Source organism: Colius striatus, chromosome 1, assembly GCF_028858725.1.
Source record: "Colius striatus isolate bColStr4 chromosome 1, bColStr4.1.hap1, whole genome shotgun sequence".
In the NCBI taxonomy this organism is placed as follows: Eukaryota; Metazoa; Chordata; class Aves; order Coliiformes; family Coliidae; genus Colius; species Colius striatus.
Window position 1 is genome coordinate 141306809 of NC_084759.1, and position 17585 is coordinate 141324393.

At 42.7% G+C, this 17585-nt stretch overlaps 1 protein-coding gene across 3 annotated transcripts in view; it reads right to left on the minus strand.

The window, feature by feature from the left end:
- CACNA1C (calcium voltage-gated channel subunit alpha1 C) overlaps positions 1 to 17585 on the minus strand; it is a 486392-nt gene that overhangs the window by 22276 nt on the left and 446531 nt on the right. For all 3 annotated transcript variants that reach the window (XM_062009912.1, XM_062009929.1, XM_062009919.1), the window contains 3 exons: positions 7514 to 7546; positions 4369 to 4497; positions 649 to 714 (listed from right to left, as the gene is read on the minus strand). In XM_062009912.1, the coding sequence (XP_061865896.1) occupies positions 649 to 714; positions 4369 to 4497; positions 7514 to 7546 (228 nt within the window). The remainder of the gene's footprint in view (positions 1 to 648; positions 715 to 4368; positions 4498 to 7513; positions 7547 to 17585) is intronic.

Below are 17585 nucleotides of genomic sequence, written 5' to 3' on the forward strand. Positions count from 1 at the left end.
GGGAAGGTCATAGGCTGTGCCTATATCACGTTTTCTTCAATGGTCTGTATGCAACATCAGTTTCTTGCACAGATGAATACTCGGTCTGGTTCCAAGTTCATTTTGCAAACTGAATAGGATATTGTATTGATGCAGCTTCCTGAAGAACTGGCACAAAGAGCATCAGTACTTTGAGTCTGATCCCACATTTACCTTCATGGGTGTAAATCAGAAGCTGCTTTTTACAGCTCAGTGGAAGTTACAGCAGCGTGAAAATGATGTGAGGGAAAAATTGGGTTTGTTCAGTGCAGCACAGCCATAAGCCCAGTGAAACAACTATTTTGAACCAATGAGCGAGGCAGTGAATCTCCTTTGGCACTGTGGCTGGATACTTGTTTGAGAGTCTGGAGGGCAGGTGCAGTCCTTTTACCTTTTGCATATTGAATTCCGCCATTAAAGGAATTGTGTTGGTTTATGACTCTTTTCCTGGTAGAAGTGCATAGGCAGAAAACATTTTCCAAGCAAGATTAGCTGCCATCTTACCTTACTGGAAGAAAACGTTCTTGTAAAGCCCTACAACCACTTGTTGATCTAGTTACTTTGTAAGTCAATTCCCAAAACTCTAACAGGAGAAGATAAGAGACAGTTGAGCTCTTCAGTGTTGCTTACCTGCATCCCGATCACGGCGTAGATGAAGAACAACATCACTATTAAAAGAGCCACATAGGGGAGAGCCTAGAAAGGGAAAAAAAAGAAAAGAGAGAACTGTCTCCACTGAGCCCAGCACACAGGAGCCTGGTTCATGCTCCCGGATTTGGGAAACTGGGCAGAGGCTGGCCCCAAGCGTGGAGTCTGTAATTGGGCGAGGTGGCCACTAGATGCCTCTACAGGCCCACACTTGCTAGCCTTCCTACCGCCGAGCTCTGGGAGGTTCTGCCTCTGCTCCCACTCCTGACGGTGGAAGCTCTGCTGCGTTCAAGTCGGTCCTGCCCTTCACGGACTGAGGAAAGCAATGGCAAAAACAATGTCTACAGCTGCTTATCGAGAGGAGAAAATTCTCATAACCAGTATTATTCTGGCACTAATGTCAATGTGATTTTTCTGGGTCCAGTCTGGTGAAATAAAAAAACCTCAACTGTTGCTGAGATCCAAATTCAAGGTTTCTGCTACAATGGCTGGTACAACCTTAAGTACCTAAAGCAGTGTCAGCCTCATTCGCTGTTCAGTGTTAGGTGTCTCTGATGGTGTCTGCAAGGCACTAAGTGTCTGTGATCAGCTGCTGAAGGGGAAATGCAGTGCCCTGATACGCGGAGCTGCCTCATAAGGAAGAGGCCAGTGCAATCAGCAAAGTGTTGAGTGCTATCAGTTTCCTCTGCCACTAGCAGGAATCAAGGGCACAGCTTGGGACCTCACAGGCTTTTGGGGAGGAATTTTACGCCTTGATGCTTTTGAAATATATAGTGCTTAGACCAGAGATTTCCAGACCTTACTTAAGAGGCAATGGGAGGACATATTTAGGCTGAAAACTGATCTGAATTTTGAGCACCCTGTTTTGCAGAGTATAAAAAGCCTGGAACAGTATTATTTTTTAAAATATAAGATTATTTAGTTTAGTTAAATTTAGGCCTAAATTCAACAGAGTTAAACCCTGTTTAACTCTGAAGGATCAAGGAAAAATGTTCTGATTCTGACTGCTCTGGAGATTTGATTAAGATCCACAGAAATCACCTCAAAGAGATCTGATTATTAAAATGGCAAAAATTCCAACCTTCAAACAAGGTCTGTATTCATCATCCTGAGGCTCAGGGACAGATTCCTCTGTGTTTTGTGAAGTCAGACAAACTTGTAAGGTTACCCTAAGATGTCACTGGAGATACTCCAGCTCAGAATTGGGATCCAAACATTTTGTGATGATCTAGTAAGGACTTCATACACATAAGACCTAAGAAGAGCTCCTGGGATAGTGTCCAGACAAGACCTGAGGTGTACAACCTTATTAGATCTATCTTTCAAATGGGGATGGGAAAAGTGCACTCTCCTGGCCACATGATCCTTCATATTTTTCCATGTTCTACTGCTCAGCTTATTCCTCTCCACTGATGCACCTTCCTACTCATCTCTGCCCCTTATTCCCCACGGCTCCTTCAGCCCCCCACCTCCCGTATTCAACTCTTCTGTATCTGTCCTCCTCCGTCTCTGTCCTTCTCTGGCTTTACCATTTTGTCCTTGTGATTCCCACGGCCTTGCCTTGCCCTCAGCACCCCTCTCACTTCCTACTCCTCCCACTCACCAGCCTGGGCTCTGTTGCTGTCTCTGCAGGCGGAAACCCCACTGAATATTTTCCCACCACACGCTCTTCTGACCGCTGCCCCAGCTTGTATGTAAGCACTGTGCACCATACATGGGGTATACAGTAGCTACAATGGGATCTGAATTCCAGCACAAGTTCATTGCTTCTTAGACTGCCCTGTGTGAGCAGAAATGCTTCCTGGAAGCATTTGGGGACACAGAGAAGAGTCCATGCCAGACAAAATCTGCAGGGATCCCAGATTTTGACAGTGGGAATGGCTGAGTTGAGAGGTCTGCATGGTGGCTATTCTTAGTGGCAAAAGGAGCCTCCCAGTAGCTGCAGGAGGAGGAGCTCTGAGCAGAGAATACCGTGTTATAAATGGCTAAAAGCTTTCAAGGGAAAAGGCACTTGTTTGCAGTGCTTTTTTATTATTATTTTTTTTTCCTTCTTGCTGTACACAATATCTCCCTTGATACTTTCTCTCATCACCCTACAACCCTGCCTAAAAGTGACTCTCCAATTGAAGAGGTCTGAAGGTCACTGGAGGGAAGTACTGGGCACTCCCTATCCCATCCTTTCCATCTCCTCCAGCCAAGAGCGACCATAAGCTGAGCTCAGGATAAGAGTGAGATATTGCTAAAGAAGCTTGAGGGGCACAGGGCAAGGGGAGGAGAAGCATGAACTGGAAAGTGTGACTCTGTCCCCTGCATCAGGCATGGCTGAACTGTGCCAAGGGAATCTCATTCCTACGTATGCAGACAAAATGGTTCCCACTGGAGCCGCTCAAATAACAACCTGGAATTTAGCAACCATGTAAGCAATGGAAAAAGTGGCATGTGGTACAGCAGTGTCAGAAAACTGCTATGCAATATTAGATCCTCTGGCAGCCAAGGAGTGTGCAAAATGGTAGTCACTTGCATGAGCTTGGTGGTCTGGCTACTGAGACCACCAGATATTTGCACTGAAAAAGGTCCAGATTGATCCCTGGTGTACACATGTGCTACTTCTGCTGACAGACAGAAGCCACAGTGATCCACATCTCCACAGGCTTTGGTCCCAGCTTCTGTTTGTAGCTGATGAGGTTAAAGTTTTAAAGTGTGGATCAGCTCCTTTCCCATTTGAGTCAACACAAATGTTATTGACCATTTAAAGCCACAATCTGAGGGACACGTGGCTGCTGTTTCAAGACTTGTGTGTTGTATGAGTTACTCTTTCATGCTTTGCCCAGTGATGTGTCCCGCATCTTTTCTCACATTTAGATCACCGTTTGCATTTCTGTGCTGTCTTTCCCTGACACTCCTCAAGACCTGCCCCAGCTAACATCCAGATTGTGCTGCTCTAGTAAATCCAGACCAAATACTTGTAAAATGCAGGAAAATGCTATGCTTCATCTTTAACTAGCATTTTTCTATATGTGGCTAAATTACGGCTCGGTTTAAAAGCAGGTTTTTTTTCTAGCAAATAGCTATTTCCTGGTGTTTGCTTTCTCTGAAAGATGATGAGTCTTATCCAGTCTGGTCTCCTTCACATTTCCCTATCTACTCTGGCACTTTACATAGCACTGAAATGCAACCTGCCCCCAGGGCAAAAGCAACAGCATTTTAATAACTTGGCATTGTTACCAAGGCCAAAGATGTGTATCCAAAAACGTGAAATTCTTCCTGAATGAAAGCGGGGGGGTCACATATCTCTAATATTCAGTGAAATTCCTCAAATCAGGACTTAAGGAAAACTTAATTGAGACTCAGGCCTTCCCCACAACTGTGTATTTTTAAAGAAACGTATAAAATACATCTAAAACTGAAAAAAAGAGAGGTGATTGAAAACAGGCAGTAATTGAGTTGAACTGAATCATCAAGGCTGTTCAGGAAGGTCTCAAGCAGTTACTCATGCTTTTAAAGATGAAAGTCATACCCAGACAGTCATTTTTGCCTCCATTTACTAGATGGTCATTTGTGCCATGGTGTCACTGGTACATGCATCTCTGACTAGCAGCCTTTGAGCTCAGGCACTTGGGTTAACCTCCCCCTCCCCTCTGAGAAGCCACCAAGGGAAATAATAAGAAGTTAGGTCTTACTTAGAGATAAGTGAAGGAATACCTGGAAGGACTTGATGAAGGTCCAAAGCAGTGTCCGGATGCCCTCCCCTCGGCTCAGGAGCTTCACAAGACGCATCACACGGAAGAGTCGGAAGAAGGTGATTGAGATGCGAGAGTTTTCCTCTGCGTTCTGGAAGCCATTGGCACAGAGGCAGGAGTTACAACAGCACAGGAGGAACAGGGGCCCTGGGCCACAGAGGATGCTATGTCGAGAGCTCACTGCACTGTTCCTTGTCCTGGTACTGCTCCCTGGGCTTGCACTGCCCCAGCATACCAGTGACGAGCTGAGGCAAGTCAAACCTGCCCTCTCTCCCATGATGCTGAGGCTACTCTTTGGGGCTCTTGAGGCCTTCAGCCTCACCCTTCAGCTTGCCTGGACTTTGGGGGATTAGGGGTATGTTGTGCTATAAACCCCTCTGTTACACCTCCTCTCCACACTGGAAAAAAAGATGTTCTCCTTTGACACTGTACTAGAGGAGAAAGACGCTTTCTCTTCTGACCTAGCTCAGATATTTTACCTCAGCAAACACCTCAGCCAGTGGTTCTGGTGAATCTGGTGCCAGGCATCTGCCCTGTGCTGCTCGCTCTGCCGAGAGACAGTAGCAGATACCAGGTCTGCTCTGGGGTGTGAAACCCCACGGGGGCATGGTATGTGCTGGCCCCTGCCCAGCTGCTGGCCTCACGGGCACAGCCGGCAACCCCACTGTCCCTGTGCTGCTGTGGCCATGCTTCCAGGGGCTGGGCCATGGTCACTTGCTCCTGCTGCTCTGTGCTTGGGCCTTTCACATTTCTCATGACCCCTTTGTATTTCCCACAGTCTGCATGCCGACTTTTGTTTTTTCAAAAACATTTTATTTTGGCTTCACTGCTACTGTTCAAGGGTGCAGTATTTTAAAATAGTTTTTCTTCTGGCCTGTTCATTTCTCACAGCATCTGCTTTGTCCCTAAGCATTTTCCCCTGGGCCTATAACCAGCTCTGACGTTCCTCAGCCTTCACTTGTGTGAAGGCAACATTCGTCTGAGCGCTGCCCTGGCAGCAGACTCACCTGGGCCTCAGTGGAGGAGGGGAGCAGAGGAACAGAAAATGCCACATTTCCCAGTTCATTAACTCCCTAAAATACTGTGTGAAGCCTGTGGAGCTGGTGGTTTCCACTAGCAGCACTGTGGGAATGTGACCTCCTGTCACAGGGGAAGATAACACTGTCACCCTGCCACTTGAACTGCTATGGAGCAAAGAAGTGCACAGAAACCCCCTCTCTGTACCCATCCAGGCTGCAAAGACTGCAGTTTGAGTATAAATGCCACTGAAAGAGCAACATTTAGGAGGAAGAAACAGTGCAGATCACCCCGCTGTTAACTACTCACCACTGTGTAAACCAAGAGAGAACAGACCCTTTAGATTTCCTGTCACTGGGCAATGAAAACAGCAGCTTTTTCTCCTGCCTGTTCCTGATAAAAAACAAGATGAAGGAACTGCCCAGAGGCACATTTCTGGGCTTAAATGTCTAGATGGGGATGTATACCTGTGTGCTGTGAGTGCCTCTGTTTCTGATTCAGGATGAGCAGATTTGTGCTCAGCTCTGTCTGCTCCCAGCTGGGCCGGTGCCCTAGGTCCTGCTAGGGAGCTGTGGGGGCACACAGGGGCCATGGCTGCTTGCTAGTGTGTGTGAACCCTGCCCCCAGAGAAAGTGCAGCACTATGTGCAATAGGTGAGGATTGCACCCCTGCTGCAGTTTGTCTATCTGTGGTGAATCACTGGTGGGTATTTTGAGTAGCTTCCTCCAGTCTGCAGCAAAAGTTGACACTCGCTGCCTGTACAGTAACTGAATGAAAAAGTTAAGGGCAACAGGCTGTATCAAGGAAAAGCCTGAGTGCTCCCAACATCTCTCATCATTCTCATTTTCTGACTTGGACAACGGGCTGGGGGCTTCTGTAAATCAGAGGGAATTACTCTGAGGTGAAGGAAGGAACATGGTGTCCAAGAAATCAAAAATTGTGATATTCAGTACTTTCAGCACTACTATCTGGAGGGTTAACTGTAAGGTCACACACCTCTCCCAATCTTACATTATTCCTATGGCCTCCCTTCCACTTTCTTGAAGAAGTTAAACTCCAATAACATCTAAATGAGAGTTAAGGTCCAAATTTGTAAGTTTTGTGGAGAGCAGTACTGCTGTAGTTGCCACCAAAAAAACCCATCAAAAAGTGCTCTTATTCTACCTGCTGTTGCTCTTGTCGCTTGGCCCTTTGGAGGACAGCAAGTTAGGACATAGGTCTGGGCAGAGGTTTTAGCATTCCTTTTTCTTTCCTTGTTGAGAGGAGGCAGCTGCTGTAGACAGAAAATTATCCCTGTCCTCCCAGGGCCCTGGAGCCGGCAAAGTCTAAGCAGCAGATAAAACAGAACAAATTCCTCCCTGACGCAAATCTGCAATTTACTGGCATCAAACCACTTAGCCAAAAACACTGTGATGCCTCAGGAGACTACAGTCATTTAAAAACTAGGTGGCTACAGATTATCTGATGCTTGAGTAGCCTTGCTTGCTTTCTCCTGGCTTTCATCCAGCCTTTAAAGGCGTATCCTTGCCAGAGGAGGGAGGTTCTGCAAAGTGGCAATCAAGAGACTGGAGTCACTGCTGCTCTGCTAGGGTAGTGTGGGAACTGCCTTGTATACCAAGGCAGCAGAATTTTTCTGCACCACTGCACAATTCGCTCTGTTTTTGTGTGTAATACAAACACAAATCACCTCACTGAAGAGGAACTTTGGAGTCTCAATCCTTTCTAGTCTGGAGGCTTGGACATGAAGTCACACTGCAAACTTGCTCAGTGCCACATTCATAGTCACATAGTTTGTTGATAATATAGAAATCTTACCAGGTCTAGTTCTCTCTTGGTGAGTCATTAGAAGGCAGAACGACAGTTAACTTGACCAAAGGAAAGCTCAGGATGCACAAGAAATACACATGTGCAGCATATTCACAGCTCATGTGAACACCAGACTCACACCAATACACGACATGGCAGCTTCATGCACAAATAACTAGGCTGGGCTTGGAGAGAGAACTTGTGATCACGGAGAAGAGAATAAAGGAGTGTGTTAGAAAGAGTGTCACAGAAGCTGGGAGGGTGGTCTGTATTTTCGGTCTTACCATAGAGGAAGAGCATTGGGTATGTTCAGCTGGCTTTAAAGAAAGGCAGACAGAAATAAGCTGTAATAAGTCTCCAATCAAGAGCCCTAGTAAACTAGGTCTTGGCTAACACAGGAGCAACAAAATGGCAGAAGAGGGCAAAAGGGAGTTTGAAAGAAATGCACAAGAGGCAGGGCTTACTCCCTAGGACTCCCAGTATCAAAGCTGGTCATGGTAGAAGTAAGTACAACTCCCACTGAATTTATTAATATAAACTGTATTCACTACCGCCACATGTGAATTTCACCCAGTGTCTCCTGAGTGCTAGACATCCTGCCATCCAGACAGTGGAGGTGCTAATATTGTTAAAATATTTCTTGCATCACTACTGTCAAGTTCAATACAGGGGCTGATTTAGCCCCCCAACTCAGATCCAGGCCATGTCTGCACAGGGGTCAGCTGCAGCTTGTAGTGCATCTATCTGATTTACAAACCCATAATAATATCCCTATTGCTAAAGCAACATGTTCTACTTACATATCCTCATTCTCTTGCAGGTAGTTCTGGGTGATAACATTGCCATTTCTAAGACAATGAGTTGAGATAATCTAGTCAGGTCTTGGCAACCCTACAACATCCACTGCCAGCTGTGGAAAATGGGTTGGTAAAACTGGCTAGCTTGCTGTACCTTCACCCACATCATAGCAAAGCTCCAGGGACCCAATGAAGGTGTCCTTGGAGGCCAAGCTGAGCTGAGCTGAGCCCTGGCTATGCCTGGAAGAGTCTAGTTACTGCAAATACTCTGCCTGACGTTCCTTGTTTAACTTCTGGGGCCATTTCCACTATTGAGAGCAATTCTAAAAAAGCACCCAAGTCTGCAGATACCCTTAGATGTAAGAAGCAGAACTGAAAATTAAATAAAACCAGCTGCATTGGGAGTCCTTTGGTTTAATAATAACATCATCTTTCAGGCCTAACCTCTGCTATATGCCCCGTGTGCCAAACTTGTTTATCATTACTTCCTATGACTACATTAGTAAAGCTCAAACTGTTGTATTTCTTCATCTGCCAGTGGCAGAATTCATCTCTAGTGCCATGGAGGAGTCCTACAGTGTGCTCCTGCTCTCCAAGGACACTGTAGTAACCATTACTATATTACCTGAATAAAAACTGTAGTTTGGATGCACAGTCTATTTGGTGGTATAGGCAAATGAGAACAATGAAAAACCCAGGGTATGCCTAACCATGTGATAGTCTTTTGGATTAACTCATTGGTTTGGTAGTTTCAGATTTCATTGCTTTTATCCTCCTCTTTCACATGTTTGCTCTTGTGTTTTCTTTTCAGATCACATACAGGTAAAAGCTGTCTTGAATACCAAATAAAAGCAGTGCCCATAGAGACATTTCTAACAGATCAGGCATAGATTTTGATTTTGTGTCATTGGGCAAACACCTCCTTTCCAGCAAGGAGTTTCTCTGTCCTATCTCCCTTCCTCTTTCTAGTTCTGTAAATAATTTCTTTCAAGAGAAGGATCCTTAATGTACTAGTTGCTGGCTTCCTGTTGGAAGGTACAAAGCCCCTTCAAACTAACTGAAGGAAGTCCAAAATTTTTCAGCACCTTTCAGCATTGTCCATCTTTCTTGGCTTACAATGTTGGTGCATCTGTGACTGCCTAGCTGAAGAAGCCTCGTAAGTTATTGTCGAATATTATACCTTAATTGTAATTTTTGATAGTGTTAGTATTTCATCAAAAAGTAGAGATAATAGTAATGTAACACAGAAAAAAAAAATCTGTTGGTATGGGATGCTCAACTAGGAGGATCTGTCTTCACATTGGAAAACTAGAAACCAAAGATTCTGAGTATCTTTGGCATTGCTAAGAAAGTGAAGTAGAAGTTGACTTATTCTATTGTTGCCTGAGGTGACTGGTCTGTGTTTTAAGATGGGGTCAAATATGTAGCAAATTAAATCATTACCTACAGGAAAAGCTGTAAAGCAGCATGGGAATATTTTCGTTAATGCTGGCAGGTAGTATTTGTACAAAGTAGTAGCACTGTGAGCTGAGGTTCCTGACATGCTTGTGCAGAGAGTATCTTGTGCATGAGTACATGAGGGAGAAATCAATCCCCGGCTGAGGACTACTGAATACATTTTCTGATGTCCACAGAGGTTTCAGAGAGGAGCCAAACCCTACGATTTTCCACATGTGTCAAGAAGTCACCATATGGACCTGAGTCCAGGTATCTGAGAACCCATTACTGGGACTTTCAAGTGTGGCCATTCCTAACTATAAAGCTGAGAGGGCTATTTCTACATTTTCTGAGAACTTTCAACCTTGCAAGTGATGTGACTATGCCAAATTTAGGACAAAGACAGGCACCTGCCACCTGAGAATGTAGCAGTCACATCTGTTCACAGGGATGGAGGCATGGTGGTAGGTACTTGGAATTAAAGCCAGTGTCTAACGCCCACATGAAGTGGACAGGATTCAATTTCTGCAAATTTCAGAACAACGTACAAAAGCAATTCCTCATCTGTTAACTGTGATTGAAAGAGCTTTTGGAGAATCACAGAATAATAGAACCATTTCAGCTGGAAGAGACCTTTAAGGTCATCAAGTCCAGTCTATCATCCACTAGACCATTTCCCTAAGTGCAACATCCACCCATCTCTTAAACACCTTCAGGGACTGTGACTCCAGCACCTCCCTGGGCAGCCAGTTCCAATGCCTGACAACCCTTTCAGGAAACAAATTGCTCCTCATATCCAGCCTGAACCTCCCCTGGAGCAACTTGAGGGTGTTTTCTCTTGTTCTATTGCTTGTTACTAGGGAGAAAAGACTGACCCCCACCTCACTACAACTTCCTTTCAGATAGCTGTGGAGGGTGATAAGGTCTCCGCTGAACCTTCTTTTCTGCAGTCTAAACAGCCCCAGATCTCTCAGCCGTTCCTCATGTGAAGCTACACTACTTAACAGAAGGTGGTCTTTAATTGCAGTCATCTCTTCTCCTGCATATGGTCTAACCAGCAAAGAAACTTCAAGTATTCTACCCTGCTCTTGACATTTGGGGCATAGTAGCATGCATATAACCGAATGAGAAAGTGCAACAGCAGTAACAGTGAGATTAATCAAGAGATGATGCTCTGCACAATTTCCATCATAGAGAAATAAAAAGAAGCATAAATCATAAACGAGTCCAGGGGCATATTAAGAGTGACATAGAGGGGAACCTGCAGGCTAAGAGTGGGAAAAGAAATATCTTAGGCAGGATGCATCTATGTAAAGACAGTGGGGACAAATGCAATAAAACTGCCTGGGCCATTTACTTTTTTCCTTTTTTTCTCTTGATGTCAGCATATTTAGAAAAGTAATAAAGATGCTAAAGAAACAGAAAAGCAGGTTCTAGAAGCCAAAGTAAAGATTCAGTAGGATAAAGTGAGTGATTCCTGAAGCATGTCTGAAAACCTCCTCAGATTATAGTTGCCTGCATATATCTCATTTTAACTGTGTTCAACATGTATCAGAGCACCAACATCTTAAACAGATATGCTGCTTGAGCTACTGCCAACCTGTTTGCATCCTTAAAGCACCCGTAGGCAGAAAAGTGAAAGGCACAGCTTATGCCTGTCATGAATGTAGGATCCCAGGTAAGGAAGTTTCTGGGAAAGAAGACAGGTTTATTCAATGGAGAGATACTTACAATCTTAGAGACCACAGCATTGAATAAAGCAACTAATAGTTGCAAAGAACATACCACCTCCATATGGGTAGAGGGAGCATCAGAGTCTCCTGAACATCCATACTGACTTGCATATCAATCTTGCTTTTTGATCTTGCCATCAAGACATTGTTTTTTTAACAGGTTGTGCTTATGGGTTCCAAATCTTGATTATAGCATGAATGCTTTGGAAACTAGGAGAAAATAAAATTTACATTCCAGGAGAACCAGTATCAGTGTCTCAAGGGCACTACATAACAGCCAATATCATACTGTAATATGATGTAACATGTAATACAGCTGTAATGTAATCCATTCTGAAATTCTGAGAAGGGATGACTTGGCTCTTCAGCGCTGTGAAGACAGGAGCAGTAATATGAACAAAGACTGTAAGACTTTGTGGTGTCATGGTAGTATTAAAGCCCCCTGAAATATCCATGGCTTAGAGTATCTTCTGGATAGATAAGGAGAAAAACAAGAGAGTGTCTTAATAAACAGATTCAAATGAAAGTCTTAGTAGAAAACTCCTGATAAGAGACACCAATCCCACCTCATCTCCATGGAAGTCTGGAGGTGCATGTTGAGACATTTGAATTCATTGGAGTTTCTGACTGGTTTGCTGGCAACTATAATGGTTATCCGGAGAAGGAGCACCTAGAAATGCCTGAAGGGTAGCTCCATCAGGTTTGTACAGCCTATATTTACCCAATATATCCAAGGAGTGGATCCTTGGCTGCTGGGTAAGCATGTTCCAGTAGTTGTAAATGTCTGACTGTCACTGAGATGATGGTATAGGCAGGCAGCATTCCCATTATCAGCACTGTTGAAAGTAGTAATGTTTTTTATACTGCAGGACACATTGAATAGGATGACTTCAGCTCCTTCACAGGATCCAGTCTTTTCTAGGAAGTCCAAACTGACTTTTTCCCCTGATATTTGAGGAACAAAACTTCCATACTGATAGTTTTTATGTTTTAAACTTTCTATCAATACTTCTTCCATTTTTAGGGAGGAATCTCTTTTTACAAGACAGAATCCAGCCTTTATGTTGTGGAGAACTTTGGCCTGGCTTGATCTGGGGAATATTTAAGCAGCTTAATGCAGAGTGCTATTGTTGCTTTGTTAGTCAGAGTTGTCTCAGTCAATGTAGTTGTATAATGACAGCCTTCTAATTTTGTCTTGTAGTACTAGGTTTGAAGAGATGAGAGGAAACCTATATTTGAGACTTTGACACCATGATATGACACTGTATCTTCATATTTCTCAAGAAAACAAATGGTCAGATGCTGATATTGCCTTTGTGACAAACAACCTATAATGACATTTCTCCAATAAGGAAAATATGGCTCGTGGATGAAGCTCTTAGGAGACCATTTGCAGCAGATCGCTGTTGGTGATGTATGTCTGGAGTTTCCTTGACTGCTGTTGACACTTGGAGAATGAAAAGTTACTCATGAAGATGCTGTAGCTGTTGGAAACTTGTCCATTGGTCTGTTAGCCTTCTTCCATGAGGAAAGTAGTGATGGATGTTTACCTCTTGCTTTTTTCTACTCATTGCCTGTGAGAATTCATACTGTGGAGTTCATCTGAGCAGGCTGCCGTGTGTGTAGCTCCTTTGCAGTTCTAGGCTACTGCTTTTTTCTAGCTAAAGTTCTTTGTATCTAGAGGTTCTCCAAGAGTCCTGCTTACTTCAGCTATACTGCATCTGTGACCTTCTTGGACACAGAATGAAGGGTGAAAAGAGACATCCTGGGGGAATGAACTCATTGTACAAACATAGATACAATTTTGAGGGGAATTAAAAGCAGTTTCATGAAGGGATACCTGATGTGCAACAGTGATTTGATTTTGTTGCTACGGGGAGTAAGAGAGAACTGAAGGACCATCTCAGCTGCCTGACTACTTCATGTTGACTGGCTGTAGAGGGTAAGGAAAGCAACAGCAAGCCAACAACACTACCATTCTGGAGATTTTTCTTTCACACATGTGGGTCTCTGAGATGGGGTCTGAAAGGATAATGTGCTTCAAGAAGAACAAGAATTTACCAGCGTGTAGGGGAAAAAAGAGGTTTAGAATTTATCAGTGCCATGGAGATGTGATAAAAAAGAAGACACTATGCTTTCTGTTGTGTTTGTAGTATCAAAAGTCTGAAATGACCTCAGGCTGACTAACACAAGTCTTAGTAGAGAGCTGGAAAAAGTCGGGGTTTCAAATCAACCTGGCTGCTGTCAGGTAATAGCCTGCCATTACATTGTGGAGTTACCACAACCCCTTCCAGAGTTAACTGCTGCTTCATGGGATTTTAATCCCAAGAACTCTAGAGATAATCCACCTGCCACCAAAGTCTGTGAAGTTCTTGTAAGACCAGGCAAAAATGTATCTGATATTTCTCTGACAGGGGATACAACTGGATTGCAGATGGCATAATTCTCAATCTCCCAAACCCTACAGTAAAATGAAATTATTATCAGAAAAAGAATAATTTACAAAGCCCAGAAAAGCTGCTTAATGTCTGTGTTCTTACATTAAGTGTGAGAATTTCTGGGAGTATTTTCAATAAAATTAGCCAGAATTCTTTTATTTTTCTTCAAAAATGTTTTCTGTTAGAAGAATGCTTATGCTGAAAGTGAAATGTTCTGTAGAAACATGCCAATTGAAAAAAAATAGCATTTCAGAAATGTAAGATTGAAGTCTCACATTTTGTTCTCGCACATTTCAATTTGAGTTTTCATTTCAATTAGGGATGTTATATAACTATGAACAAAATCAATCCCAGACTAAGCTGTTTTTACTTCACTAAAAGCAAATGTTTTGATTTGCCTCAATTATTTCTGTCGAATGAACTTTTATGGAAAAATTTGCAATTTAAAATTTTTTATTCTATTTTAAAACAAAACAAAAAAGAATATGTTACAAGGGGCTTTAATGAAACAAACAAAACCAGTCCTTCCTGTAGCTCTAGTTTGGGTGAAGTACCAGAATGTTTTTTGGATCATTTTCATAAACTGTAGTTTGGTTTTAATGCCTACTAGAAAAGGGCATCATCTTACAGTAAAAGAGGAAATCAAAGTATATGATGCTGCCTTTACCAGGGCAAATGGTGAACATGATGCTGATTTCCCTGGAAAGAGCCCTGTTTTTTTCCAGTGCAATGTAACATGCTAATCCTCAGACAGCTCTGCAGAAGAGCCTGAAGTCTCTTTCTCTAGGGAATTAAAGTTTTATTTGATGCAATAAGGGGAATTAGGAAAAATGTGACACCTGCAATGAAGTGGGTCAATGCACGTCTAGTGCTAGCTCATAGAAATGCAATATATATGCATTTATACTTCACATAGATTCCACATGATCTCAGATCTCGAGAGAACTATTAGCATATCTGTATACAACAAAAGCCTACTTTGAACACAGTTAATAAGGTCAAGGTAACTTTTAAAGCAAAAGAGTCCTGCAGCTATCAGTTTTTTCCCCTTCATTTCCTATGTATTGTAAGATTTTGAAATTCTAGAGCTTGCTCTTCTAATTAGTTTCAAATATGTAAATCATACCAATTTGAATAGCTTATGAATTAATTTCATATATATCTATGTACCCATGAAATTGTCAGACAGTAATCTTATGGTTTCAAGTGCTTAAGGTAAATATAAGGAAAGTGAATTGCTTTAATTTGGTTATGCAGATTACCCTAGATTGACAATTACTGGACAGTTAATGAAAGAGTCACATTTTACACAGCTGAAAGCTCTATTTTTCCCCCATGACTTTCAGAAAAGCAGAACAATTGGTAAAGTATATCTATGCAAATTATTCTTAATTTTCAGGTTGTTTTAATAATCCTTCTCATTAGCTCTGAGTAAACGATGAGTTCAAGTCTTATGGTAATCAAGCCTGTGGGTGGGGGTCCTGAGAAACAAGTAGGTATTAAATACTATTAGAGATGTAGTGCTTATCTTCAGGTACAAGTACTGGTTTGACTCAGTGAGTCAGGTGCAGCTTGCCTGTGTTTCATTATTTGTGTTTTGTGGGATAGGTAGCCAAAAACAATCCTACAACACCTGGATAGGAAGGCTCTGAAGACAAACTGAGCCATGAAAATAAATGTTGAAAGGCTATTTGTGTAAAGGACATTTTACTTTTGTTTTACAGGTGGAGTGACTTCAAGGATTTTCTAGTCTGAGTATCAGCTGGGAGGCTTTACTGATTTGAACACCTCTGCCAGAAACCACGTGTGATAGAGTGGACTTTTTTCATTCAATTTGCCTTTTCACTTGACCAGTTCTTGATCCACAAGCCAAGGGGTCCCCAAAGAGGTAATCAGGCTGCCCCAGGCTAAGTGGGATGACCCTAGGAACAGACTAGACCACTGAGCAATACAGAGAGAGCGCAAGTGTAAAGATTTAGAGTTTTTCTCATCTCTATTACTATCCATGCCAACGGTTTCCTCATTTCTATTCCTAATTCCAATGTGCCTCACTGCTTTTCCTATGGCAAGGTTAATATGGCATTTAAACTCTCAGCCCAGCAGTGTATTTATCATTGTGCTGGAAAGGGCAGTCTTCTTTTCCTCCACCTCTTTAGAGAGATTTATGTTCTCTATTATATAGGTCATTATTCTCTTTTCTGTTTTTTTTCCCCGTTGTATGGTGGGACAGAGGGAACTATGTGGGTCTAGTTTTCCAAAAGAAGCACAGCCTGTATCTGCTTTTGACTCATTTCAAATGACAGATCTTTTCATATCCAGGTTCTCCTATCCCAAATAAATCCATTTTCTTGACTTCTTATCTGTAGCAGCGTTGTGAAAGCACAGCTGCTCTGGAAGCAGAGAGGTGATCTCTGACATGGCTTGTCCTGCTAAGGTTCTGGTGTACTAAGACCACACCACTGATTTTGATCTTGAAATGAAAAAATGGAATGAAATGTTCAAAGCAATCATATCAATTTTAGTTACTTTAAAGACATGCTGTTGTGTGTTATATAAGGAAATGATTTTTTCCATTTCTTGTAACAGCCCATAACCTGTCTTGAAAAGGATAATGGCAGCAGAGTTATTCTCCAAGACAAATTTCCTGAGCCATAGGTAGGCACCTTGTCTTCAATACCTTGCAATACTCCATTGGTACTGAGAGGGTGAGTAACATCTACTGGATTCATCCTCCCTGGAGTCTGAGGATTTAAGGACTTACACAAACTCCCAGAAGCATGTCCTTCTTCTGTCATGGCTGTGCCTTTCTTCAGTGTACCGAGCGTTTGAGCACTTCTACAGCTCTCTGTTAATTTCTTATTAATTAGCTGATTGAATTCCATGGTGTGGGAAAAGGATAAGGAAGAAGGAAAAACGAAGAGGAGACTGAAACTTGGTGTTCTCTGAATAGTGGTGTTACTGGGTTTCTCTGGGCAGCCCACCTAGGGCAGAAAGGATGCTGGAGACCTCTAGACTTTGTAAGGCTCCATCTGTGAAGAGGTTTGCTGGCAGCTCAGTATGAAGGGTTTACTGTGATGTAGTTGGAAGGAGCATGTGAAACTGGAAGAAAGCTTGCACTGGTAGTATTAAGGTCAGAGACAGGCCTGTGGTCTGCAGCAAAATACATGCTCCTCAGTATGATAACTCTTCTGGGGACTAATGAAGCCAGATGAAGACTAGATCCTGAGCAGTCTTTTTTCCAGGCAGGAAAGCAGGCAGTCTACCAGATCAAAGGCTCTGCATGCAGTGTTGCCAGGATCCTTTTTGGCAAGCCTAAGTCTCTGGGACAGGGTGAAGATGAATGAGTCATCTTATGCTTTGATGAAGGTGCTGAAAGAAACTGCAGATGCCACTGAAAACAGGAGAAAACCCAGTCCACCTTTGTTCAAATGCAACAGTATTATGGATTGCAAGAGACAGTAGACACAGGTGAACTAGCAGCCCCTGTTATGTCTGCGTAATGAGTCTCTGCTCAAGGGAGGACAGTCAAAGATACCAGCAGCTCAAAGAGAGTTTCTTATGGACCACTTTCATTAGAGATTTGTAGCAATTAGTATTTAATTCCCAGGCTGTGTTTTTCATTGCCTTTTAAATTATAAAGTTATTTAATATTGATGCACAATGTTTCCTAGAAGAGAACAGCCTGCAGAGTTATACTGGATTTGTGTATGTTAATATGGGATACAATAAAGCCTATGACCCATTCTGGGATTTAAAATGCCTCTCACAAGCATTATCAGAGTATGTTAGAGGTGGTCACATATGGAGGCTGGAGCTGGCTGTTACAGAGCTACTGAGCAACAATTTTTTGTTCTACATCTCTTTCTAAGAAGAAATTATTACTGATTTGATTAATTATTTGATTAAAAGAATTAGTTGGTATAGTATACATCATATGTAATGCTCACTCTG